The sequence below is a fragment of the Rhineura floridana genome, chromosome 8, assembly GCF_030035675.1.
Source record: "Rhineura floridana isolate rRhiFlo1 chromosome 8, rRhiFlo1.hap2, whole genome shotgun sequence".
Lineage (NCBI taxonomy): Eukaryota > Metazoa > Chordata > Lepidosauria > Squamata > Rhineuridae > Rhineura > Rhineura floridana.
Window position 1 is genome coordinate 2,341,834 of NC_084487.1, and position 27,692 is coordinate 2,369,525.

At 43.5% G+C, this 27,692-nt stretch overlaps 1 protein-coding gene across 1 annotated transcript; it reads left to right on the forward strand.

Moving 5' to 3' along the window:
* The first annotated feature begins 691 nt into the window (after positions 1–691).
* LOC133390837 (acrosin-like) lies at positions 692–26,673 on the forward strand. The gene is made up of 8 exons (XM_061640257.1): positions 692–703; positions 1,017–1,045; positions 13,475–13,675; positions 18,338–18,621; positions 19,571–19,716; positions 24,625–24,816; positions 25,041–25,434; positions 26,540–26,673. Exons 1-8 carry the CDS (start codon positions 692–694, stop codon positions 26,671–26,673), a joined length of 1,392 nt encoding a protein of 463 aa, XP_061496241.1.
* The last annotated feature ends 1,019 nt before the right edge of the window (positions 26,674–27,692 follow it).

Consider the following 27,692-nt stretch of genomic DNA (forward strand, 5'->3'; position numbering starts at 1 on the left):
ACTTTCCTGGCTGTGTTGTGCGGTTGCGAGTGCAGCGCTGCCCTTAACCAAGATGGCAGCCGAGGTTTCCCTAAGGGGCTGAAGTCTCTGCCACCATCTTGGCTTATGGCAGGGACACATGCATGCCATCAGCCAAAATGGTGCAGAGGCTTCAGCCCCTTAGGGAAACCTCGGCTGCCATCTTGGTTAAGGGCAACACTGTGTGTGCAACCGCACAACACGGCTGAGAAAGGTAGGTTGAGCAATGGAATGGTGGGGGCTCCGGAGCTCTCACCGTGTGATCCATGGCAGCAATCCTGCCACGAATTGCAGAAGGGGAGCAGAGGGGCCCCTCAGGGGCCCTCAGCCAGGGCTCCACCTGGCCGCCCTTTGGAGCCAGCCCTGGATGCAGGTACACCATGGGGCTATATCATTGTGGCCTTATATTGTGCACAGTTACAGCTTTCAAGGGAGAGAAGTCTGCCAATGGGAGGGAGAAAGGTCACTTTGGAGTACTTTGCACAAACAACCTGTCTCCAGAACACACAGGATCTTGAGCAAACAGTTCCAGTGCTTCTCTTCCTAATGGTCGCCTTGCCTTGCTGCTGCTCAGAACCTAACATGAGCAAGGGAAGAGCACCTCCGTGATGCAAATAACAAATGTTGAACTGGTTATCATCCACAAGAATCAGCACTACAACATGTCCGCTACATGGTGCAGAAGGTAAGGCGGGAGCCTTAAATTATATCTCATGTGCTTGTTCTGGGGGCATCGCTGATTTTGTAAGCTCCTCAATTCTTCTCTTAAGCCAAAAGGATTTTTTTAAAAAAGTTAAAACCACTTGCCTATTCCAAGGAAAAGAGAACTTGGGCAAAGCAAGCTGTGTGATGTTAGACTGTCCTTGTGCTGATTGGACAGAACATCCGTTTTGTGATGTCATGGATTCTAGGAAAACATGGCGGAGGAAGCTGCATGCAGAGCCGCCAGAAGGATGAGATGGTTGCTCCTCCCAGTTCTGGCCTTTGCTGCTCTCCAGGCCACACATGCCGACGACACCACCTGCGAGTAAGTGAGAAGAGAGGCCGACGTAGCAAGGAGGCATCACCCCCTTTCTGGAGGCAGACTTGGTCACATGGGAGGCACAAGTGATCTCCTGCTGCTCCAACTCATACTCACTGTGGTTGGTCAGAGCTAGTATGAAAAGAGAAGTCTGTTCTTGGAGGGCATTTCTCTCTCTTTCTCATAATACTAGAACCAACCCTGTAGCCAGCCTTCCTTGTTAGGTGAGGCAACCACATTTCTAGGTGGGGCATTGGGGGTGAGGGCCTCATTGTTCTTTGCGTATGAATGAAGTTTAATTCACTGAATTGCCTCACCCTTTTTTGAAAGACCCCCAGGAATATCAGACTCAAGAGCTGATTTTGCCTAGAAGTACAGCCCTCTTTCGCATGCAGTCTGTCCCTGTGTTCTGATTCTTCATGAACTGAGCTTCTTTGGTAAGGACAATGAGTTCCTGGGCTTGGCTTTGATGCTGCATTAGGTATCTCAGTTTAGATTTAAGGTGTTGGACTACGCCCTGGGAGACCAGGGTTCGAATCCCCGCACAGCCACGAAGCTCACTGGGTGACCTTGGGCCAGTCACTGCCTCTCAGCCGCAGAGGAAGGCAATGGGAAACCCCCTCTGAATACCGCTTACCATGAAAACCCTATTCATAGGGTCGCCATAAGTCGGGAGCGACTTGAAGGCAGTCCATTTCCATTTCCATGTTTGTTAACTCCCTCTTGAAAGTCCCTCCTTCTAGTCTTGTTCCTGACTGGCTCCTATATAAAGGACTAACTAACCGTTTGGAAACTAATTCTGGGAAGCAATTTGAATTATTTTTTCTACTGATTGCTGGGTTGATTTTTCTGTATAGAAGACCTCATACTGAGCTGCACGTATTGGGAAAATCAGCAATTAGGCCTCAGGTACAGCCTACGTGGCCAGCTGTACATAGCAATATTTCTATTTCTCTAGGGCTGTTTGCATCCTTTGCCATCAAACACTCATGAGAAAGAAGAAAAAATAGCCACTATGATTGTGAGTATAGTGAGTGCTTTAAAGGGTAAATTAGGGTTGCCAATTTTTTTAGATCGATTTAAGTTATCTGTGGATTTCACCTGTTAGCAATAAGCACCCAATCCTGCTCTACTCATGATAATACCTGCAGAAAAAACAAACTCTTACTTTTTACTACAGGCAAACAAAAGTGCTTCTTTTTTGCTGACCGGAAAGAGAGCATAAATGAAACTGAAACTGAGAAGCAGAGTACAGGAAAGTCCAAGGGGTGGAGTCCTAACTCTAATAAAAAGTTCTAATATTTAACTCTTCAAGGGTCATGTTACTGTACAGGCTGGATTTTTCAGGATCACTTAAGTAAGCATAGTTTGATTGTGATGCTGAAAAATCCACCCATAGTCAGGGAATCTTGAGTGAGCAGACTTTGGGGGAATCTTCCAGATGAGGCTTTTGTTGTACACTCGCCCTGTCTTGTTCACTAAATTTTCAGAGAGTCCTATTCTTAAATTGCTCTTTAAACTAGCTATCATTCTTTAAATGGAGGTTGCCATTGTCTGTCATGTCACAAATTAAAAAGACAATTTCCCAAAAAATCCTGGGGGGCGGGCGAAGCACAGCTTTGGGGGGGCAGTGCTCCCATATGCCCCCCCTCCCCGGCTACAGGCCTGACTAGAACCCAGTTGGGCCATCCAATGAAGCTGAATGGTGGAAGACTCAGGGCAGACAAAAGAAAGGACTTTACACAGTGCACAGTTAAACTGTGGAATTCACTCCCAGAAGATGGGGTGATGGCCACCAAATTACAGGGGATTACACAAATTCATGGAGGAGAAGGCTATTCATCATGATGGCTATGTTCTTTCTCCACTGTTGAAGGCGGTTATGCCTTGGAATGCCAGTTACTGGGAACCACAAGCGGGGAGAGCTGATCCTGCGCTCAAGTCCTGCTTGCCGGCTTCCCACTGGCATCAGGTTGGCTGCTGTGACAACAGGACCTTGCCCTAGATGGGCCCCCTTTGTCCTAATCCAGTTGCAGGGTCTCTGAAGCAATGGGGGAACTGTTGCTCCTGAGCCAGTCAGGTGACCTATACAGTAGGGCCCCACTCATACGGCAGGTTACGTTCCGGACCCCCACTGAAAAGCGGAACTCATTGAAGAAAATGGCACGCAACACCCGAAAACCGCCGTAAAAGTGGAACAAGTGCCGTATGAGTGGGGCTTTAGTCTAATTGCATCTAATTGAGACTGCTGCATTAGCGATGCGCCTTAAAGCAAAGCGCCGTAAAGCGGGGCCCTACTGTATTCAATTTACCTACTCCGAGTGAGGAAGGACAGGCATGGTCTGACTGGCTTGAGCAATCTGAGTTAGCTGCAGGGGTAAATGGCTGGATTGACGGGGGGGTCCCTCGAGGCAAGCACAGTATAGGTCAGTAAATATTACTTAACTATCATGCTATTGATTATATAATTGGTAGCAGAAGGTGGAGAAGTTCCATACTTTCTGCAAAAACAAGACCAGGAGCATACTGCGGTACAGATCACGAACTGGTCATATCGAAAATCAGAGTAAAGCTAAAGAAGACCAACAAAGCAATCATAACGCCAAAATACAATTTAAATAACATCCCAGAAGCATATAAATATCAAATAAGGAACAGGTTTGAGGCTTTAAACTTAGTTGACAGAGAACCAGAAGAACTATGGAATGAAGTCAGAGACGTTATCAGAGAAAAATGCAAAAAGACAATACCTCTAGTTAAAAAGAGAGAAAGACCTCAATGGATGACTGAAGAATCTCTTCAAATGGTTAAAGAGAGAAGGAAAGCAAAAGCAAAAGGAGATAGAAACACAGTCAGAACCGTCAATGCAACAATACAGCGACTAATACGTAGGGACAAAGAGAACTATTACAATAGTTACTGTACAGAAATAGAAGAGAACAACAAAAAGGGAAGAACAAGAGCCCTGTTCCTAAAGATTAGAAAAATGAAAGGGAAATTTAAACCAAGAGGAGGAATGTTGAATAATGGGGAACACACTGAATGACCGAGATGAAATAAAAGGAAGATGGAAGCAATACACTGAAGAACTCTATAAAAGAGATGCCAGGATGACAGATTCATTCACGGAAGAACCATATGATGAAGAACCAGAAATTTTAGAATGTGAGGTGAAAGCTGCTCTTAAAATACTTGGAAGAAACAAATCACCAGGAATAGATGGCATACCTATAGAGTTGCTACAAGCTACTGAGACTGAATCTGTCCAAATTTTGACAAAAATCTGTCAAGAAATATGGAAAACTAAACAATGGCCCACAGACAGGAAGCGTTCCATATACATCCCAATTCCAAAGAAAGGGGATCCCAGGGAATGCAGTAATTATCGAACTATTGCCTTATTATCCCATGCAAGTAAAGTAATGCTCAAGATTCTACAACAAAGGCTCTTGCCATATATGGAGCGAGAAATGCCAGACATCCAAGCTGGATTTAGAAAGGGAAGAGGCACCAGAGATCATATCGCAAACATACGTTGGATAATGGAACGGAGCAAAGAATTTCAGAAGAAAATCACCCTGTGCTTTATAGATTACAGCAAAGCCTTTGACTGTGTAGATCATGAAAAACTGTGGAATGCTTTAAAAGAAATGGGGGTGCCACAGCATCTGATTGTCCTGATGCGCAACGTATACTCTGCACAAGAGGCTACTGTAAGGACAGAATATGGAGAAACCGATTGGTTCCCCATCAGAAAGGTTGTGAGACAGGGTTGTATTTTATCACCCTATTTATTTAATCTATATGGAGTACATATCATACGGAAAGCAGGATTGGACCAAGAAGAAGGAGGTGTGAAAATTGGAGGGAGAAATATCAATAATTTAAGATATGCAGACGATACCATACTACTAGCAGAAAGCAGTAATGATTTGAAACGAATGCTGATGAAAGTTAAAGAGGAAAGCACAAAAGCAGGACTACAGCTGAATGTCAAGAAGACTAACGTAATGACAACAGAAGATTTATGTAAATTTAAAGTTGACAATGAGGACATTGAACCTGTCAAGGATTATCAATACCTTGGCACAGTCATTAACCAAAATGGAGACAATAGTCAAGAAATCAGAAGAAGGCTAGGAATGGGGAGGGCAGCTGTGAGAGAACTAGAAAAGGTCCTCAAATGTAAAGATGTATCACTGAACACTAAAGTCAGGATCATTCAGACCATGGTATTTCTGATCTCTATGTATGGATGTGAAAGTTGGACAGTGAAAAAAGCGGATAAGAGAAAAATCAACGCATTTGAAATGTGGTGTTGGAGAAGAGATTTGTGGATACCATGGACTGCGAAAAAGACAAATAATTGGGTGTTAGAACAATTTAAACCAGAACTATCACTAGAAGCTAAAATGATGAAACTGAGGTTATCTTTTTTTATATATATAATTTTTATTCAAATTTTTCCAAAAACAAACAAAACAAAGTCAAAAAAACATAACATACAACAACAAGAAATGAAAATAAAATAGTTGACTTCCGATTTGTCACAGATCAGCTATAAGTATATAATATACATCAAACCTGTCCCTTAATATATACATACAGAATCCCTTTTCTCCATAGGCTGTCTTAATTAATCGTCAAATCCCAGTATCATCATTTTATTTTGATCTTTCAACAAAAAGTCCAAGAGAGGCTTCCATTCCTTAAGAAATGTATCCGTCGATTTTTCTCTAAGTAAACATGTCAATTTATCCATTTCTACTAAGTCCATTAATTTCAATAGCCATTCTTCCATTGTTGGTGTTAATTCCATTTTCCACTTTTGTGCATATAATAATCTTGCTGCCGTAATCATATATAATATTATTCTTCCATATTTCTTTTCTATTTGTTTATCCATAAAACCCAATAAAAAAAATTCTGGTTTTGACTGAATATTTATCTTTAGAATTTTTTGCATCTTCCTACCTATCTGTGCCCAAAATGATTTTGCCTTTTTACATAACCACCACATATGATAAAATGATCCTTCTTGTTGTTTACATTTCCAACAAACATTAGAAACATTACTATACATTTTTGACAACTTTTCTGGAGTCATGTACCAACGGTACATCATTTTATAAAAATTTTCTTTAAGATTATAGCATAGTGTAAATTTCAAACCTTTTTTCCACATATTTTCCCATTGATCCATTTGTATATTATAACCAAAATTTTTTGCCCACTTTACCATACACTCTTTTACTTGTTCTTCCTCCATATCCATTTTCAATAAGAGTTTATACATTTTCGCAATTATATTTTCATCATTTGTACACAGTCCTATTTCAAAATCAGATTTACTTATTTCAAACCCATACATTTTCTTGTCCATTTTATATCTTTCTAACAATTGTAAATAGGCAAACCATTGAAAACTATATCCTTCCTTTGTCAGTTGTTCTCTCTCTTTCATTATATATTCTCCATGTACATTTTCTAATAGTTCTTGATAAGTTAACCATTTCTCTTTTCCAGCCATTTCTCTTCTATAAAACGCTTCTTGACTTGAGACACATAATGGTATTTTCGAATAAAACCTTGGTTTATATCTATTCCATATTTTCAACAGAGGACGTCTTATAAAATGATTGTTAAAGTCTACATTTACTTTTACTTTGTCATACCATAGATATCCATGCCATCCCCACTTCAAATTATGGCCCTCCAAATCCAATAGTCTTTTATTCCTCAATAAGATCCATTCCTTTATCCAGACTAGACAGCAGGCAGCAAAATAAAGTCTCAGATTTGGTAATCCCAGTCCTCCTCTTTCTTTGGCATCTTGTAGTAATTTAAATTTGACTCTTGGTTTTTTTCCTTGCCATACAAATTTAGAGATATCTTTTTGCCATTGTTTAAAAGGTAAATCAGAGGATATTACAGGTATTGTTTGGAACAAAAACATCATTCTCGGTAATACATTCATTTTTATCACAGATATTCTACCCATTAATGACAGTTGTAGTTTATCCCATTTTAGCAAGTCTTTCTTAATCTCTGTCCATAATTTTTCATAATTATTATGAAACAACTTTGAATTTTTATTTGTCATAATGATACCTAAATATTTCAACTTTTTCTCTATTGTAAAATCTGTCTTGTCCATTAACTCTTTCTGTTCCCTTAAAGTTAAATTTTTCACCAACATCTTTGTTTTTTGATTGTTGATCTTAAATACTGCTAACGGTCCAAATTCTTTTAATTTGTCCATCAATACATTAATTCCTTCCAAAGGATTTTCTAGTACAATTATCAAATCATCAGCAAATGCTCTCAATTTATATTCTTCTTTTTTTATCTTTAATCCCGAAATTCTTTTATCTTGCGTTATATCTCTAAGCAGCACTTCTAAGACCAGAATAAATAAAAGAGGAGATAAAGGACATCCCTGTCTTGTACCCTTTTGTATTTCACATGAATCCGTTAAATCTCCGTTAACAATTATCTGAGCCTTCTGAGATGTATAAATCGATCTAATCCATTTTATAAAATTGTCTCCAAAATCCATTTGCTCCAAAACCTGAAACATAAATTTCCAATTCAAATTATCAAATGCTTTTTCAGCATCTAAAAAAATCAAAGCTGCTTGTTTATCATTTCGTTGTTCTAAATATTCCAAGACATTCAAGACATTCCTGACGTTGTCACGTAATTGTCTTTTAGGTAAAAACCCTGATTGATCTTCCTGAATAAATTGTTGCAATATTATTTTCAATCTTTCTGCCAAGATCATTGTAAAAATTTTATAGTCATTATTCAATAGAGATATTGGTCGATAATTTTTTGTTTTAGTTAAATCTTGCTCCTCTTTAGGTATTAATGTTATATTAGCATTTTTCCAACTATCCGGTATCTTTCCCTCTTGCAGAATAAGATTCATTGTAGACTGTAAAGGTAGTAAGAGTTCTTCCTCCAAACATTTATAATACATTGCAGATAACCCATCTGGTCCTGGTGCCTTTCCTAATTTAATTTTGTTTATAGCTTCAGATATCTCTCTTAACGTAATAGGGCCATTAATAGCTTGTCTCTGAAAGTCTGTAATTTTAGGCAAATTCTGTTTAGATATATACTCTTCTATTTTTTCAGATGGAATTTCCTGACATTTGTACAATGTTGAATAATATTGATGAAAAATCGTTTTAATTTTTACATTATCTGTCAACGTCTCATCTCCTTCTTGTATCTTTAAAATGATATTTTTTGACGTTCTTTTCTTAATTTATATGCTAACCATTTCCCAGGTTTATTTGCAAATTCAAAAGTCCTTTGTTTAGCAAAATTTAGTTTTCTTTCAATTTCTCTAACTGTCAGCATTGATACTTGCTTCTGTAACATTTTGATTTGATTTACAATAGAAACTTTAGTTGGATTCTTTTTCAATTCTTCCTTATTTGAAAAAAATATCAAAGAGACACAGGGTAAATTACCGAAGATTTGCTTTGAACTGATGGAACATTTAGAATTGGTGGATACCTGGAGATATATAAATGATAATGCAAAGGAATTTACTTATTTTTCAGATAGACACAAAACATTCTCGAGGATTGATATGATCTGGATGTCTAAAATTTTAGTGAAGGACACTTTTAAAATGGATATATTACCAAAAACTTTTTCGGATCATAACCCTGTGATATTAACTTTAAAAAAGAAAAATCTTGGATTTAGATGGAGACTAAATGAATCTTTATTACAGAATGACAAAGTAGTACAAGAATTTAAGAAGAAATTAAAAGAGTTTTTTGAACATAATTTACATAAAGGAACAAGTGAAAATATCGTTTGGGATACAAGTAAGGCATTTATGAGGGGATATCTTATTAAATGTAACTCTGAATTAAAAAAAAAGAAACAACAGAAAATGCAATTAATTTTGGAAGAAATAAAACGAAACTGAGGTTATCATACTTTGGACACATAATGAGAAGACATGATTCATTAGAAAAGATAATAATGCTTGGAAAAATAGAAGGAAGTAGAAAAAGAGGAAAGCCAAACAAGAGATGGATTGATTCCCTAAAGGAAGCCACAGAGCTGAACTTACAAGATCTGAACAGGGTGGTTCATGACAGATGCTCTTGGAGGTCACTGATTCATAGGGTCGCCATAAGTCGTAGTCGACTTGGAGGCACATAACAACAACAAATCATGCTATGACTTTACCAAAAATCCAATACTCAATACTAAAATGTCTGAGAAGAGATAATTGGAAACCTCTTACTGTATCTTCTACTAAAGATTTTGTTTTTAAAAATTAAACTTTTTTCACCCATTGCATAATAATAGAAATTATTATTGTATTAGAAGTAGTAGTAGTAGTCCAGTCTTTCTGTCTTGAAAAAAGGCCCTCAGTGTAGCTAAAGACAAGTAGGAGCTCCTAGTGGCAAGCAATACATAAAAACTGCCAGGGTGTCATTTTTTGTTCTACAGCCCTCCTTCTCCCCCCCCCATCCCCACACCCTCGATTTGGTTTTTGCTCCAGATGGAGGAAGGGGAGTTCTGGAGATGGGGGGGGGATGTATGTCTCCCTATTGTCATGGTCAGACCACTTACTCATGAAATTTAGACTTACAACTCCGATCCTCCCCTGCAGGGGTGGTGGACAGATTACGATGGTCTGCTCCCAGAGACTAATGGAATCCACTGGATTCCTCAATGCTGCGAGTAGTTGAAGCCCTTGTCACACTGTGGAATGCGACACATCAGGCTCTTAACACAGTTGGCCCTGAGCACGCTCTCTGGCATTGTGCAGCCCAGTTTGCACCTTGGTATACTAGTGAACTAAAGACAATGAAACAGGCTGGACGATGGCTAGAGCGGCAAAAGATGATATATGAGGCTGATCGGGCACAAGTAAAACATCATAACTGTGCCTACTGTGTGGTGGTGAGGGCAGCCAAGAAGGCCCACTTCTCTGCCACCATCGTATCCTCAAGTAGCTGTCCAGTGGAGCTTTTCCATATTGTGAGAGATCAGTTGACATCAGCTCCAATAAATTGTGTTTTACACCCTTCAGAAACCCACTGAATTGTTTGCGAGCCACTTTGAGGGTAAAGTTGCTCACCTCCATAGCAATCTTGATGCCCCATCCACATCTACTGTAGTCCCCAATGAGGTGTCCAGTGCAACGTCTGCTGCAATTTCTTGGGATCAGTTTCTGTTGATGCAGCCTGATGACATGGACAAGGTGCTTGTGATGATGCAACCAGCAACATGTCCTCTCAACCCTTGCCCTTCTTGGCTTATTAAAGCTTACCAAGGGGATATGACCATGTGGATCCAGGGTGTGGTCAACACGTTGTTGTGGGAGGGAGTGGTCCCAGATGCCCTTGTGATGTCCTTACATGTTAAAAACTGTAAATATGGTAAGTGTGGGTTTATATAGGGATATATGGTAAGTGAATTGAGTAAGAGGGGGGAGTACATGGGCTAGAATGCTGGAGAATGTTGGATGATGATTGGCTGAGTGTTTGAATGGCTGAAGGTATAAATGAGAGGTTGGTTGGGGGGAGTTGAGAGGAAAGTGATTGGAAAGGAGTTGAAGTGGGAGGCAGTTGGGAATGAGTTGACAGAGTTCTGGGGGAGGTTTGCATTCTATTAGTCTGACATTTGGACGGAATATATATAACTGGAAACATAAGAGTGACACTATAGGAAACCATACGCTTGTTAAACATTCCTAAAGTAATCTTGTTATTTCCTAGTGTTATCAAATAAATACTTTTATTGGTTTACCAAAAGCCTGGTCCTTGGCTGGGGATACACAGACCAGAAGGGAGGGCAGGGGAATTACCAAGGCTGAAGGGAAACCGTATCTAATGGTGGCAGCGGTGAAGGAAGAAAGTGTAACATCGTCAAGTATCCAGAGCAACCCAGGATTGTATGCTTTATAGACAAAGATACAAGGGGGTTGTGGACAGCGAGGGCACCCAGACACAGAGTGACAAGCCATAGGGAGACTAAGGCGAAGTCTCTAGCAGTATTGTTTACAGGGAGTGCCTGGTGGTGCTGCCTAGCAGTGGGATCTTGAAAGATCTGTGCTAGAGCGGAGTGAGAAAGAATAAAAACGACGATCCTGACTGGTGGCGTCCTGAGGTGGTGCCTAGTGAAAAGCGGTAGCCACAAGCAGGTGGGAACCTGACAGGTGGAGCCAAAGGTGGGATCGTCACAGCCCTGAAAGAGGCAATGATCCAACTGCTCCTAAAAAAGCCAACCCTGGAACCATTGGTTTGTGACAACTACCTCACAGTCACAAATATCCCCATTTTAGGGAAGGTGATTGAGAGGATTGTGGCGCATCAATTGTGAGTACTCTTGGATGAAACAGATTACCTTGACCCATTCCAATCTGGGTTATATTTATTTATTTATTTATTTATTTTATTTTCATTTCTAGACCGCCCATAGTTAATAGCTCTCTGGGCGGTGTACAAAACGAGATTAAAATACAATATAGAATAAAATCAGTAACAAAGGAACACATTAAACTAAAAACATTAAACATAAAGCATTAAACATTAAAATGCCTGGGAGTATAGCCAGGTCTTAACCTGGCGCCTAAAAGAAAGAACCGTAGGCGCCAGGCGTATTTCCTCCGGTAAGTTGTTCCACAATTCGGAGGCCACCACAGAAAAGGCCCTAGATCTAGTAACAGTCCTCCGGGCATCCTGGTGAGTTGGTACCCGGAGGAGGGCCTTAGATACTGAACGAAGTGAACGGGTAGGTTCATAGTGGGAGAGGCGTTCCACAAGGTATTGCGGTCCCACACCGTGTAAGGCTTTATAGGTCAACACCAGCACCTTGAATCTAGCTCGGAAACAAATAGGTAACAGTGCAAGCGAGCCAGGACAGGTGTTATATGCGCAGACCGATTGGTCCTTGTCAACAGCCTAGCTGCTGCATTTTGCACTAGCTGAAGTTTCCGAACTGCATTATATGACTGCATTGGCCTTGTTCACCCTGATGGATGACCTTTATCGGGAGAAGGACAGAGGGAGTGCAACCCTATTTTTCTTACTTTATCTCTCAGTGGCTTTTGATACCATTGACCATGGTATCCTTCTGGGCCGACTTGGTGAGATGGGTATTGGAGGCCCTGTTTTACAGTGGTCCTGATCCTATCTCCGGGGACGGTTTCAGATAACAGCATTGGGCTATTGTATTTTGGCCCCCTGGCAGCTGTGCTGTGTGGTGCCACAGGGTACCATCTTGTTCCCCCATGCTGTTTAACATCTATAGGAAGCCCTTGAGAGTGGTCATCAGGAGATCTGGGGCAAGGTGTCAGCAGTATGCTCATGATACCCATCTCTGTTTCTCTGTAACATCTGGATCTGGAGAGGCTGTGCAAGCCCTGGACTAGCGCCTGGACTCGGTGGTGGGCTGGATGAGGGCCAATAAACTGTGTTCTGAACCCTAGTAAGATAGAGGCGCTGTGGGTTGGTGGTTCCCAAGTTTGGATAATCGGTCAGTTGTGGGCTTTGGATGGGGTCGTATTCCCTCTGAAAGAGCAGCTTTGTAGTCTGGGGGGTGCTCCTGGATCCATCTTTGTTGCTAGAGGCCCAGGTGACCTCATTGGCTAGGAGTGCCTTTCAGCAACTTATATACCCAATCAATTACTGCACTGTGCAAGGGACAGCCTCCTGCAGATATCATCTTATCAGGAGGTCTGTTCTGCATAACATAGGAAATGGACCTTTAGTGTAGTGGCACCTCCCCTTTGGAATTCCCTCCCCTTAAATATTAGACAGCCACCATCTCTGTTATCTTTTTGGCACTTTCTGATGTCCTTCAACAAGCCTTTTAAGTAGAGACCTTATCCCACTCTGAGTCTGTGTTGGAACTGCTTTTTAAGATGCTTTTAAAGCTTTTTAAAAAGTTTTTTTAATGTTTTTAAAGTTGTTGTGTTTTAATATATTTTAAAGTCTGTTTTTAATGATGTTTTAGAGTGTTCTTAACGTTTTTGTTTGCCACCCTTGGCTCCTACTGGGAGGAAACTCCATGGAAGTTAGTAGTGATGGGGTCAAACAGGGCCCTGTGGGAGAGGGCCTTGGACCACGGCCATACACCTAGAGGCAGGGGAAAGTAATGTGTCTGTTGGGCTGCAAAAGGTTTCCCAAGCCTCCCCAAAGCCACAGCTTGTTCAGTAGCCCCTGGGCAGCACGTGAGAGGCATCCGGAATGGATACAGGAAGGCAGCTGGGGCATCTCCAGGTTCATGACATCCTTCCAGGTTGATTCAGAGGAGATGACTGTCCAGCAGAAGGGATTATTTGGAGCAAGATGATTTAAATGGGGTGGCTCTGAGATTCCAAGCTTTCTGCGCCAGCCACACTATCCTCAGGGTTATGCATGTAGACTTTTGACAACGTGTGTCTCTTTTCAGTGGTGTCTGTGGAAGACGCCCGTTGGCAGGCAGCCATCATATGATGCGGGTTGTGAGCGGCAGCGATGTTCTTCCAGGAACGTGGCCCTGGATGGTCAGCTTCCAGGTAGTAACACGGAAGGGAAATGTGAATACCTGCGGAGGTTCGCTCATCAGCCCTCGCTGGGTCCTCAGTGCAGCCCACTGCTTTCAGGTCAAAAAGTAAGCAAAATGGGCAGGCATTCCTGGGGAGTGTGGCAGGGTCTGCAAGCCAGGCAGCCTGGGGCATCTCATGGAGACAGAAGCCCATCGTTTGCCTGTGGGTGGGTCATTAGCATCACAGTGTTTGTGGGAGTCATGGGGTGCCGGAACTCACAGCCATCCTCATAGGACAGCGCAGTCCACAGCCAAGGAGCTGCCCTGCTGGATTAGAACTAAGGCCCGTCCAGCTAATCTAGCATCCTGCCTGCAACTGTTATGTACCTCAAAGGGTTGAGCCCTAGGGCTAAAGAGGTCCCTTTTTATTTGACTCAGGCTTCTGATATTCAGAGCCATTCTGACTGGATATGGAGGTTCATTTGGCTGAGAAGTGTTATGAAATGTTCAGTTTGCATGCAAGCCTGCAGTTTTCTTATGTCGAGATCTAAATGCACTCCAGAATTTGGCACCACAAGGGTTAACATGGACAACAAAGATATATCAAGAGTCAACTTTATTATATCAAAAAGGGAATCAGCATTTTTTAATATTATATATATATTAAACAATTAATAAACAGCAATGTATATGAGAAAACATACTGGTGTCAAATGCGAGGAGTTCACAGCAGCGAGCAACTTATTAACAGATACCAGCCACAGGCCAGACCATAAATCTGCCAGGCAGGAGGAACCAGGGGGCCAGCCAGCATGTTTACTGTTTGGGAGGTGTCGAAGAGGGATGCAGAAAGTCGAGTTCTTAAGGCAGTCCAAACGTCCAGGAACCAGGAGATCCGATTAGGCAGGGCAGGGTTCAAGGCACGTGTCAACAGGAGAGCCAGAGTACTGTCTGCAGCAAGGCTTGACATTGACTCTAGCAAGAATTCTCCCATTCCTTCCAGTCTTTTATGCTCAGCGTTTGAGGCCAGGTGCTTACAATCAGCCTGTGTTCTTGCGAGCATTCCTGCTCCTTAATCGTGCTGACTGCCTTCGTTGCTGCAACACCTGTTGGCATCTCTTCTCTGCTAGGGAAGGGGCAGCCTCCTGGTCGCTTCCCGACTCTGACAGGCAGGCTCGCTCAGGGGCTTGCCCCTGGTCTGGCGAAGGATCCTGAGCTGTCTCCCTACTTGTCCCCTCTCCTCAGGTCTGCAGTCTCCTATTCCTCTTCCTCCTCAGATGAGTCCTCTGAGCGGGACATGACAACTGGGCTGAAGTATCCATCAAAATGCAGTTGTTAGTGAAAATAATATACAAAACATTGCTTTGTAAAAATGTGTATATTAGGCAAAATTGCATACAAATTGCATACATGTATATATTAGGAGAAATTCACACTAAAATGATGATGACTTTTTATGAGGACTTCAAAAATAATAATTCACAAACTGACGTGGAAACATGGAAAACTGAAGATTGGGAAAATGAGAAATGGAATCTGAAACAACAGATTTGCCATTCCCAAAGATAATTCGCTAACTTGATGAAGATTTCCCCCACTCCTGTGGCTGAGTCATTGATAAAAATAACTCTATGGTACCCCATTTACCATTTTGCTCCAGTTTGATGAGGAACCATTGACGATCCAGTTTACATAGTACACTTGGATGTTCAAAAAGCTTTTGACAAAGGACCTCACCAAAGACTTCTGAGTTTTGTACCACGGTAAATGATACAAAATTGGGAGGGGTAGCTAATACCTGGGAAGACAGAAACAAAATTTGAAGTGATTTTGATTGGCTGGAGCATTGGGTTGAAAGTAACAGAATTAAATTTAACAGGGATAAATGCAAAGTTCTACACCTAGGAAAAAGAAACCAAACGCATAGTTATGAGATGGGGGATACCTGGCTCAGCAATACTACTGTTGAGCCTCAGCTAACCCAGAATGGACAGGGAAGGGGCAGGCATGAGTTTCAGGCGCCTCCACTGCCAGAGGAAGCAGAGTTGGGAATTGTTGAGTCTGAGCAGGACCTTGCGGGAGGGGGTCAGCCTGCTCACCAGCCAATTCCCACGGGTCCCGCACTCTCTGAGGAACAGAGCGCGCCGCCCCCAGCTGCTGCAGAAGACTTGTTGGGGGAGGCTCCAGAGAGAGTGCCAGCTCCTCCCTTGCCAAGCAGTTCCCAGGAGGATACCAGTGTGGCACAGCCCCCTGATCTTGAGCCTGTTGCTCAGGAGCAGGTGTCTTCCGATGAGCCGTCGGAAACATGCCCTCTGTCCCCGCGCTCCCGCCGCCACGAGAAACGGACAGGGCAAAGACAGGAATTACGCAGGAGTCAGAGATTACGTTTGAAAACGTTCCCTTCTTAAGCTTGCCGCTTACAGTGGGGAGTCGTTGAGTCAACTTCCTTCACATGCTGCAGAGCATGTCTAGAGTGTAGTTAGGAATTCTAGTGAGTTAGCGCAGGGTTTTCTATGAAGCACAATGCCTTTGATGTATCCATTACTCTAATAAAATGAGATTTACTTGCACCTACGCTTCAGCCTCGTCCTTCCGGCTCTGAACGGGACAACTACATGCGAGAAGGGTCTTCGAATTGTTGTTGATCACAAGCTGAATATGAGCCAACAGTATGATGTGGCTGCAAAAAAGGCAAATACTATTTTAGGCTGCATTAACAGACAATTAATTTCCAAAACACGTGATGTATTGGTTCCCCTCTATTTGGCACTGGTTAGGCCTCATCTTGAATACTGTGTACAGTTCTGGACACCGCACTTTAAGAAAAATGCAGACAAACTAGAACAGGTTCAGAGAAAGGCAACGAGGATGATCAGGGGACTGGAAACAAAGCCCTGTGAGGTGAGACTGAAAGAACTGGGCATGTTTAGAAGAGAAGACTGAAAGGAGATATGATAGCACTGTTCAAGTGTTTGAAAGATTGCCACACAGAGGAGGGCCAGGATCTCTTCTCGATCATCCCAGAGTGTGGGACACAGAACTCAAGTTACAGGAAACCAGGTTTCGGCTGAACATCAGGAAAAACGTTCTAACTGTTACAGTGGTATGACAATGGACCCAACGACCTAGGAAGGTGGTGGGCTGTCCTGCATTGAGCTGCATAGAACTCTACTATTCTATGGTTCTATGTCCAACACTGGAGGCTTTCAAGAGGCAGCTGGACAGCCACCTGTTGGGGATGTTTTAATTTGGATCCCTGCATTGAGCAGGGGGTTGGCTCAATGGCCTTATAGGCCCCTTCCAACTCTACTATTCTATGATTCTTATGAGTAAGCTTAGCAGTCATGGAATTAGAGGAGAGGTCTCTTGTGGATCAGGGACTGGTTAAGTCACAGGAAGCAGAGAGTAGAAATAAATGGACAATTCTCCCAATGGAGGGTTGTAGGAAGTGGAGTCCCCCAAGGATCTGTACTGGGAACTGTGCTTTTTAACATGTTCATAAACAATCTAGAGTTAGGAGTGAGCAGTGAGGTGGTCACATTTGCTGACAATATTAAATTCTTCAGGGTCATTAAAAAGGGAAGGATTGGTTTTTAAAAATTTTCATTAAAAATGTTTTAAAGAAAATATTTAAAAAATGAAAAACAAAAAAGGGATTGCGAAGAGCTCCAAAAGGACCTCTTCAAACGGAGAGACTGGGTTGTAAAATGGCAAATGCAATTTAATCTAAACAAGCATTAAAAAATCTTAATTTTACATATATGCTCATGGGGTCTGAACTGGCAGTGACTGACCAGGAAGAAACGAGGCCTTGGGGTTGTAGTGGACAGCTCGATGAAGATGTCGTCCCAGCGTGCGGCAGCTGTGAAAAAGGCAAATTCCATCCTAGGGATCATTCGGAAAGGAATTGAAAACAAAACTGCCGGTATCATAATGCAGTTATACAAATCTATGGTGTGACCACATTTGGAATAGTGTGTACAGTTTTGGTTGCCTCACCTCAAAAAGAATATTGTAGAGCTGGAAAAGATTCAGAAAAGGGTAACCAGAATGATCAAGGGGACAGAGTGACTCCCCTATGAGGAAAGATTGCAGCATTTGGGGCTTTTTAGTTGAGAGAAAAGGCGATTAAGAAGTGACATGATGTGTATAAAATTATGCAAGACACATAAAAGAAAGTACTCTCACAAAATAACAACCTGAATGATTTCAGATTAGACAAATCCGTGGAGGATAAGGCTTTCAGTGGCTACTAGACATGGTGGCTATGCTCAGACTCCCACTGTGAGAGGCAGCATGCTTCCGAATACCACAGGAGGAGAGTGCTGCTGTTGCACTCAGGTCCTGCTTGAGAGCTTCCCATCGGGGCATCTGGTTGGCCACTGTGAGAACACGATGCTGGACTAGATGTGCCACTGGCCTGATCCAGCAGGCTCTTCCGATGTTTTTATGAGCACGTCTTTGAGTAGTTTTCCAAACCCACTTGATGGTATTAGGAGAGGGGAGATGAGCAATCAGAACAAATCCTGACCAAAACTAATTGGCAATATGGATCACCAAAAGCTAGAGAGGAGGTGGGGAAGGGGAGTAAGAAAAAGGGGCTTACGCCAAAAAGCTGGCATACACCTCCTGGTTAAGCCTGGGTGCTCGCTTCCAGCCTCTCCACCAGTTGAGCTGTCAGTACTTAGAGCTCCAAGACTTTCCTGACAACACCCAACCCTCTTATGCTGATCGTTATGTTGCTCAGGAACACTGTCCCATAAACTGTGTACCTATTTTTTGTTGCAGGGACATACCATGGTACAGGGTAGTGATTGGTACTAACCGCATCTCCAACCCTGGTCCTGATGTCCAGAGACGCTTGATCAAGAATGTGGTGAATCATGAGTTCTACAAGAGTGACATGACCTTGAATGATGGCGGAGTACATAATGACATTTCCTTGGTGGAGCTGGACAGGCCGGTCAACTGCAGTGACTACATACAGCCAGCCTGCTTGCCTGACAAGAGCGTGACGGTGTCGTTGCTAACCCACTGCTACGTCAGCGGCTTTGGCTCCATGGAAGTGAAAAGTGAGATCTGCAGGAAAACCAGGCCCTCAAGGACCAGCCTGGTTATGTGCTTAAAGTAAATTTGCAGCCTGCACCTTCAATGCTGAGCAGTATTGGCACAGAAAAGTTAAAAAAAGTTTTAAAAAGTAAAATAGTAATTGCAATGCCAATGGAAGAGGTAGTGGTTGGTAAATCACCTGGGAATTGTAGGAATTGTGTCGGGGGAATAGGGTTCCGTAACAAGTGTCAGCACCTTTAACAAACTACAGTTCCTAGGATTCTTTGGGGGAACTCATGATGATTAGTGGCATAATAGTGCTTTAAATGTATGGTGCGGATGTGGCCTACATTTGTAATTGCTGAAGGAGAGGTAAAATTTATTCTGGTGGTTTACTTTTGATATGTACGTTTTCTGTCTACCTCTATGTCTCGTAAGTTCTGCCTCTGACCGTGCAATCCTATATATATGTCTATTCAGAAGTAAACCCCAATTAGGTCGATGGGACTTCCAAGGAAGTGTATATAGGAGAGAGGATTAAGTTAGCTCTAAGTTTTACTGTTGACAAAAATAAATAAAAACGCAACTAGTGAACTACTAAAGGCTGTGTTTTTCTTTGACAATAGCGGGTTGCCATATTGGTCAAAATTTGCTTTAGTTTAAAGGGGTGGGAGAAAAAGGGAGGGGTGTGGTTTGACGAGGAAAGGGAGAGGCCAAAGGCCCCACTGCTGGTCATGATCCTTTATGCCTAGAGTACACTTTACACTCAAGGCCCCCCAGAAACCTGCAGTGAGCCCTCTTTCACAGAGTGACCTGCACTGATTGCTGATCTAAGCCCCAGCCCATCAGTAAGGATTTTGGGGCAGTGCTCTCTCTCTCTAATGCCTTATGCCTCTCTCCATTAGTCCCGGGGGTGGGTCGGTGGGTGACTGAAATCCAAACCAAGTCATTCCTTTTGCCTTCTGTTCACAGCAGGCAAAGTGCCTGATGTCATGCAGGAGGGGCGAGTTAACCTCATTCCCAAGGAGACCTGCAGGAACGTGGAGTGGTGGCACCATCACATCCTTGACGAGAACCTCTGCGCTGGACACGAGAAAGGAGGTGTTAGTACTTGCGCGGTAAGCGAGTGAAGGTTATGGGCTTGGTGTGGGACCAAGCCTTCCAGCACTCCTAGAATCGCAGACCTGCTGCGCTTGTCCCATCTAACGAAAAGGGGGCCTGTAGCTGAGGGGCACGGCACTGGCTTTGCCTGCTAATAAATACCCTTGGGCCAAATCCTTGCAGAGCTGCACTTAGAGCAGAGAAAGCGGGGCTAGATTCACCAACGGCCGTACTCAGCATAGGACATCTTTATACTAAGGATGTCACTGGAACCCTGAGGTCTCTTTCCAGAAATGCAAGGCGAATGAAATGACCACCTTTGCTCTACTCGTCTAGCTGAGCTCTGCTTAAGAGGTAGCCTTCCTTATTTTCTTGGCTCTGGACTCATCACCCAAGTAAAGGAAATGGCCACTGTGAAAGCAGAGAGTCCCACATTCAATCCATTGTGTCTCCATTTTTTTTAAAAAAGGAGCAGGTGATGGGAAAGGCCCCTGCCTGAAAATCCTGGAGAAGGACTGCCACTCAGAGTAGTCAACACTGAGTTAAATGTACCAATGTTTCAACCTGCTGTAAGGCCGCTTTTGTTCAGCTATGACAACGGAAAAAAGGGGGGAACCCCAAGATGCTAGAAACATATATTTTATTCAAGAGCCCAACGCGTTTCAGGCACTATATATAGGCCTTCATCAGGGGCTGTAAATATAATAAAATAGCAGGGACAAACTGCATTAATACACATATACATTAAAACCAGACATGGTGAATCTCAATATAAATTTTTTACTTACAATAGCTGGTGTATAATATCTTTCTTCGCACAAAATTGCAAAGGATGTATATGAATACACCCAATGAACTCCTTCGTGTGGTGGTTGAATTGTTAGCAATTTTGTGCAAAGAAAGATGTATATGTGTATTAATGCAGTTTGTCCCTGCTATTTTATTATATTTACAGCCCCTGATGAAGGCCTTTACATAGTGGCTGAAACGCATTGGGCTATTGAATAAAATATATGTTTCTAGCATCTTGGGGTTCCCCCCTTTTTTTTCTTTTTTCTGGTTTTGAATGCTATCCACTTTCATCTGTTGGTCAGCTATGACAACGTTCAGAATCCATCTCAGGAGTCTGCCAGAGCTTCTTTTTGACACTTTTAAAGATGTTTTTCCAGTGTAGTTGGATTCTGGATGACTAACTTGTGGAACAGGTTAAAAGTTTCTAATATTTGAGGGTGTTCGGCCATCATCGTATCTCTTGGGCTATGCATAAATTCTTCAGTTTGCCAGTCGGCTATATTACACCAAAGAGGGCCCGTTTATCCTTGGGGCAGCTATTAGTTTTCGGTACTAAGATAACTTCCTAGTTCCTTTATGGAGCTGCTGCTGGGTTCAAGGGTGTGTCACTCGATTTAAGTGGTGTTCCAGCAAACTTCTTACAAGCCTTTCTTACATATTCCAAGATGTGTTCTTAATGCAGCTAAATTACTGGAAACAGGACAAGGCCCTTTTCAGATTAAGAGTTTTAATTTTATCTGTTAAATCTATATCCCACCCTTCCTCCTAGTAGGTTGGCAGCCTTAACACTTTGGCTTAAGGACTTTATCTTCAAGATGGCTCCTGACAGATTTCCTTGATTATAGCCACTGTAGTGCTTGGACAAAGTCTGTTGCCCAAGAAGCTTGTTATGTTAGACTGTCATCCTCCTTTCTTCTTCAAATGGGATTGGCTTCTGCACTAGCCCTGGTAAAGCAAAGACAATGGCATATTTCCTTTTAGGACATTTTGGGATGCTCAGGTCCAGCCAGATCATCTTGCTCCTCGGGTACTTCTAACGGTGTTCTTGTTGGGTTAACAGCTTACTTTAGGAATCTTCATGTAGCTAAATAAAGACGGGTCTTTGACCGCAAATAAACTAAACTGAAACATGTAGCTAAATATCACTCTGGGCAGAGAGAAAATGCTTTCTCTCTGTAGCAGCAGTGTGTATAAAGTGGCAATTGACCATCTGAAACTGGAGGAATTGTTTCCAGGGGCTGTCCTAAGGTTATTTGTTGTTTTGCATATAACTGAGCTGTTACTATGTAGTTATATACTCTTTTGTATTTGTCCTGTATTTAAGACTTTGGTGTACTGTGTGGTTTTTTTATCTCATCTCAAGTCTGTTGACCACAGAAAATGATGAAGATGATGATTTTGCCAGTCAGTCATTATTTATTTATTATTTATTTATTAAATCTATATCCCACCCTTCCTCCCAGTAGGAGCCCAGGGCGGCAACCAGAAAAACACTAAAAACACTAAAATCTCAAAAACAGACTTTAAAATATAACAAAACATCTTTAAAAACATCATTTTTAAAAAAGCTTTAAAAACCTTAAAAAGCAATTCTAACACAGACGCGAGAGCCAGTGTAGTGTAGTGGTTAAGGTGTTGGACTACGACCTGGGAGACCAGAGCTCGAATCCCCACATAGCCATGAAGCTCACTGGGTGACCTTGGGCCAGTCACTGCCTCTCAGCCTCATGAAAACCCTATTCATAGAGTCACCATAAGTCGGAATCAACTTGAAGGCAGTACATTTACATTTTAACACAGACGCAGACTGGGATAAGGCCTCTACTTAAAAGACTTATTGAAAGAGGAAAGTCTTCACTAGGCGCTGAAAAGATAACAGAGATGGCGCCTGCCTAATATTTAAGAGGATGGAATTCCAAAGGGTAGGTACCACTACACTAAAGAGCCGCTTCCTACGTTGTGCAGAATGGACCTCCTGATAAGATGATATCTGCAGGAGGCCCTCATCTGCAGAGCACAGTGATCTACTGAGTATATAAGGGGTATCCCCGTCCCAAGCTGTATAGAGCTTTGTGCACCAAAAACCAGAACCTTCAATTTAGCCCAGTAGTTAATGGGCAGCCAGTACAATTCTTTCAGCAGTGGGGTGACATGTTAGCGATATCCTGCCCCAGTGAGCAGTCGCACCGCCACATGTTGCACCAGCTGCAGCTTCCTGACCAACCTCAAGGGCAGCCGCACATAGAGCGCATTATAGTAATCCAGCCTGGAGGTTACCAGTGCATGGACAACAGTGGTCAGGCTATCCTGGTACAGAAATGGCCACAGCTGTGCTACCAGCTGAAGCTGGTAAAAAACACTCCTAGCCACTGAGGACAATGGCAACCTCCCTTTAAATAATGAAATCTTGTTTTAAGAACAGGAGCAATTTAAGAATAGGACCCTCTGAAAAATTCAGTGCATAAGGCAGGTTGAGTGCATAACAAAAGCCTCATCTGGAAGAGCCCTGAAAGTCTGCTCACTCAAGACTCTCCCTGACTGAGGGTGGAGTTTTCATGATCACCCTATAATTACTGAAGTGATTCTGGGGTGGCGGAGGGGAAGCAGCCTGTATAGGAGCATGACCCTTGAAGAGTTAAATGTTAGACCTTTGTATTATGGGCTAGAGTTAGACTCCACCCCTTGCACTTTCCTTTGCTCTGCTTTTCAGTGTCACTTTCAGCTGTGCTGTGTACCCAGCCAGAGTTAAGGAAGCATGGTTGTTTGCCTACAGTAAGAAGTAATAGTTTGCTTATTCTGCAGTCAGGGCTGGTTCTAAAGGCCGGCCAGGTTGGGCACTGGCCCGATGGCCCCTGGAGCTACAGGGGGCCCTCAGCCGCCCCTCCTCTCCCCTTCCGTGATCCGCACCCCCCCACCTCTCCCCACTGACCTGTCTGCTGTCTTTTACCATTGCCCTTAACGAAGATGGAGGCTGCGGTTTCCCTAAGGTACTGAAGCCCCTGCCGCCATCTTAGTTGATGGCAGAGATGTGCGCGCATAGCACACATGCGTGCCCTCAACAAAGATGGCAGCAGAGGCTTCATCCCCTTAGGGAAACCGCAGCCGCCATCTTCATTAAGGGGAACGGTAAAAGACAGCCGACAGGCAGGTGGGGGGGCTGCGCATGTGCACGAATGCAAAGGGCCCCGGCATTCCTGGAGCCAGCCCTGTCTGCAGTTATTATAATGGGTAGAGCAGGATTGTGTGCTTATTGTGAAAGAGTTAAATAAAAAGGTAACTTAAAGTGATCTGAAAAAAATGGCTACCCTTTACTTTTTTAAAGCACTCACTATACTTATAGTCATAGTGGCTATTTTTTTTCCATTTTTCTTGACTACTTGATGGCAAAGGATGAAAACAGCCCTAGAGGAATAGAAACATTGGTGTGTACGCTACAAACTCTTCACAAATATTTCATCAGCTAAAGCTTTATATATGTCCTTACAGTAAAAAAACTAAAGATGCTTTTCCCCCCGTTCGGTCTGATTTTATCAGGTACACAAATCAGTCAAAATGACAGGCCTTCTCCAACAGCGCATGCACATACATGGCTGACATAAACTTCATAAAGTTTGAATGTAAGATTTTAACTCAGGGATAGAAGAAAAAAGGCTAGATTAATTTAATTTATAATATTTCATATTTATTGTCCTACTTACCTCGATTTTCTATACAACCAGTGAATGGATCTATGCCTTCCTGTGAGTACTGTGTCAAACTGAGATCTTTCATTCTGACGTTTATGATGTAATATATATAGAGAGCTTAAGTTGTTATTAGACTGTGTAATCTCAGCCTGAGGTAAAAAGGGATTTTAGTATAACAAATGTAGAATTTGTTTGTGCCTTCAGGTATTGGAAGTCATTTTTATTTTTGCTAGTCACCTTATTCTTTTCCATGTAGATATTTTTGTATAATGGTATGAATGATAATATCTTCAATAAAGTGAAAATAAAAATAAGCCCAAACCCAAATCTTTCACCTCAGGCAATTCACACTGCCCTTCGCTGAAAGGTGTCTGTGTATGTCTAGACTGGATCTGGCAAGCGAGACGCTCCTCCTCACAGGCACTCACCTCTTCTTTCCTGCTACAGGGTGACAGTGGCGGCCCCCTCGTGTGTAGGGAAGAAAGGTCTGAACGTTACTGGTTGGTTGGAGTCACCAGCTGGGGATCGCACAGTTGTGGCGAGCCAAAGAAGCCAGGGATCTACACCTCCACTCAACGCTACCTTGACTGGATCCAACTGACAACCAAAGAGAACCTTTTCACACCCAGTCACGCACCAGTAATGGCACAGGCCAAGACCACTCCACAACCGCCTCCAATGCCACAGCCTCAGCCCAGCACTCAGCAGGGCCAAAATGGGATCTTGGCGCATCCCAGGCCCCCTCCCGTGACCTGGCCCACGAACAGGCCCTGGCCTCCCCCCACAACCAAGCCCAGGCCCCCTCCCGTGACCTGGGGCACAACAAGGCCTAAGCCACTCCCCATGACCTGGCCCCCTACCAGGCCCTGGCCCCCTTCCACAGCCAAGCCAAGGCCCCCTCCCATGACCTGGGGCACAACCAGGCCATGGCCTCCTCTCACAACCAAGCCCAGCCCCCCTCCCACAACCTGGCTCACCACCAGGCCAAGTCCTCCTCCCATGATGAGGCCAACAGGATGGGGTCCCATTCCAAGGCCCACAATATGGTACGTGCCTCCTGGGACAAGGCCATCACCATGGGGTCCCACCCGTCCTCCCTGGACAACAGGGCCCCCAATATGGGGCCTAACATTTCCTCCCTGGACAACAGGGCCTGTAAGATGGCATGCCAGGACAAGTTCCCCAAGATGGCATGGGCAGATTTACAGGCCATGGGCCGCATTTCACACAGCGCCACGACAACAGTTCCAGCGTCAAGTACGGCAGCCGCTGCAAAGCCAGGTTCCAGCTCCACCGGGCTACTACACTGTTTACCCCTGGAATCAGGATTTTGCCAGTCCCAGGCCCACAGCTTAACCACCAGCAGAGCTGTAGCGAGGGGGCGGGAGTGGGGTGAGTGCATTAAGAACTGTGGGAGACTAGGTGGCAACACCATGATTGCCACTGGGCACGGTGGGTGAGGTGCCCTGTCAGATGGATCTCAGAGACCCAGCACCTGCCCGTGACATGATCTTTGCTTGCAATAAACGAAATGTAAATTCTCCCTACTTGATTTCTTTTTTCTTCCAATCTAGCCCAGAATGGAGAAGGAGGGCAAAATCAACCTCTTTGCCTTGCCATCGTTTCCTTGCAGTTTCTCAGCTGGACTTTATATTTAGGGTGCTTTCAGATGGGGGATTCATATTTCAAACACTGCAAACAGCTTTTGGGTAATAGTTTGGGTTGTTTTACTTTAGTAGATTTCCCCTGGGAAGGGTTAATCTGGATTAAAACGGCAGGAGGACAAAGGCTGGCATTTTGATTATTATTAGTATTATTGATTAAATTTATATCCCACCCTTCCTCCCGGAAGGAGACCAGGGCAGCAAACAAAAACATTAGATACACTCTAAAATATTTTGTGACGATGATGATGTGGGGATGGTGCAAAAAACCTGTAGGCAGGAGGAGCACCTAACCCATAACAAATACCCACCTGAAAGTGTCTCAAAATGACATTTAAACTTAAAACTTTGCTGTTTGAATTTCCAGTTTAAATTACGGAAAGACTGCCAGTGCAAAAAACATACTTCCCATTGAGAATGGTGTTGTGGGAGGGGGGGCTTCAGAGCTTGCTTGTGTGGGCTAGCATGGGGGGGGTAGGAAGGGTTTCCCCCACTTTCCCACTTTTATTTCCATTTTCAAAATTAATAAAGCAACAAATGAACATATTTATATGTGGATGGTGGTATGATGTTTTTCAGAACAAAATGCTGGGAGGGTCTGTTATTTCAGTTGCAGATCCAGGCTTCTGCCATGCCGCTGAGCACAGAGGCCTCTTGTCAGCTCTCTTCTCATGTTCTGTTTTTACCTCGTGCTGCAGGCATTAGGAGAGGGGTGCAGAACCTCCAGCCCATGCGCCGTTTGTCCTGCCAGGCCATTTTGGCCAAGCCATGCCATATATGGGCAGGTAAAAAGGTGGTTGGGCCAAAAGGGGCTTCTAACAGTGTGGTGTAGTGGTTAAGGTGTTGGACTACGACCTGGGAGACCAGGATTCGAATCCCCACACAGCCACGAAGCTCACTGGGTGACCTTGGCAATGGGAAACCACCTTTGAATACCACTTGCCATGAAAACCCTGTTCATAGGGTCCCCATAAGTTGGGATTGACTTGAAGGCAGTCCATTTCCATTTTTCAACATCTCAACAATCAGCTGATCGTTGGGGCCTCGGAGGCTCTGTGCCCCTGGCTTCTGCCTAGTTGGTGATCAGCTGGCTGGTGAGACTTCAAAGCACAGCACAGCTCTTTGACTACAAGCACAGGTTATTTCCCTGGCAGTTATACCACAAGCACACCGTTCATTAAAAGCACTATGATATTTTTACAGTCATGGCTTCCCCCAAAGCATCCTGGGAACTGTAGTTTGTTAAGGATGCTGACAGTTGTTGGGAGACCCCTATTCCCCTCCCAGAGCTATAATTTCCAGAGTAGTTTACCAATCAATCTTTCTTCCCAGGGAACTCTGGGAACTGTAGCTCTATGTGGAGTTTAGGGGTCACCACTCTCAGCACCCTTAACAAATTACAGTTATACAGGATATACAGGATGCATTGGGGGAAGCCATGACTGTTGAAGTGGTGTAATAGTGCTTTAAATGTGTGGTGTGGATGGGGCCATACTGTTTGGTTAACACAGGTACACATGAAGATTAAGGTTGCCAGGTTCAGGGCCTGAGACTGATCCTGTATCTTTAGGAGAAGAGAAAGTCAGCCAAGTGCAGGTGTTCTTGCAACTCTATAATGGGAAAAACCACAAGGTGGAATTCTCCCTTCCACCTGCACAACTTTTAAAGATACAGAAGACCTCTTCGTTGCCAGGCCCAGCCTCCAAGAGGTCTTCTGTATCTTTAAAGGTTGTGCAGGGGGAAGGGAGAATTCCACCTTGTGGTTTTTCCCATTACAGTTTTGCAAGAACACCGGCACTTGGCTGACTTTCTCTTCTCCTAAAGATACAGGATCAGTCTCAGGCCCTGAAC

Excerpts from the sequence above, each read along its gene's own strand:
- LOC133390837 (XM_061640257.1), top strand. Across the intron at positions 18,622-19,570 it reads TGGCTCCATGGAAGTGAAAA|CAGGCAAAGTGCCTGATGTC; the intron begins GTGAGATCTGCA and ends TTCTGTTCACAG. Across the intron at positions 24,817-25,040 it reads TCACACCCAGTCACGCACCA|GCCCTGGCCCCCTTCCACAG; the intron begins GTAATGGCACAG and ends GCCCCCTACCAG.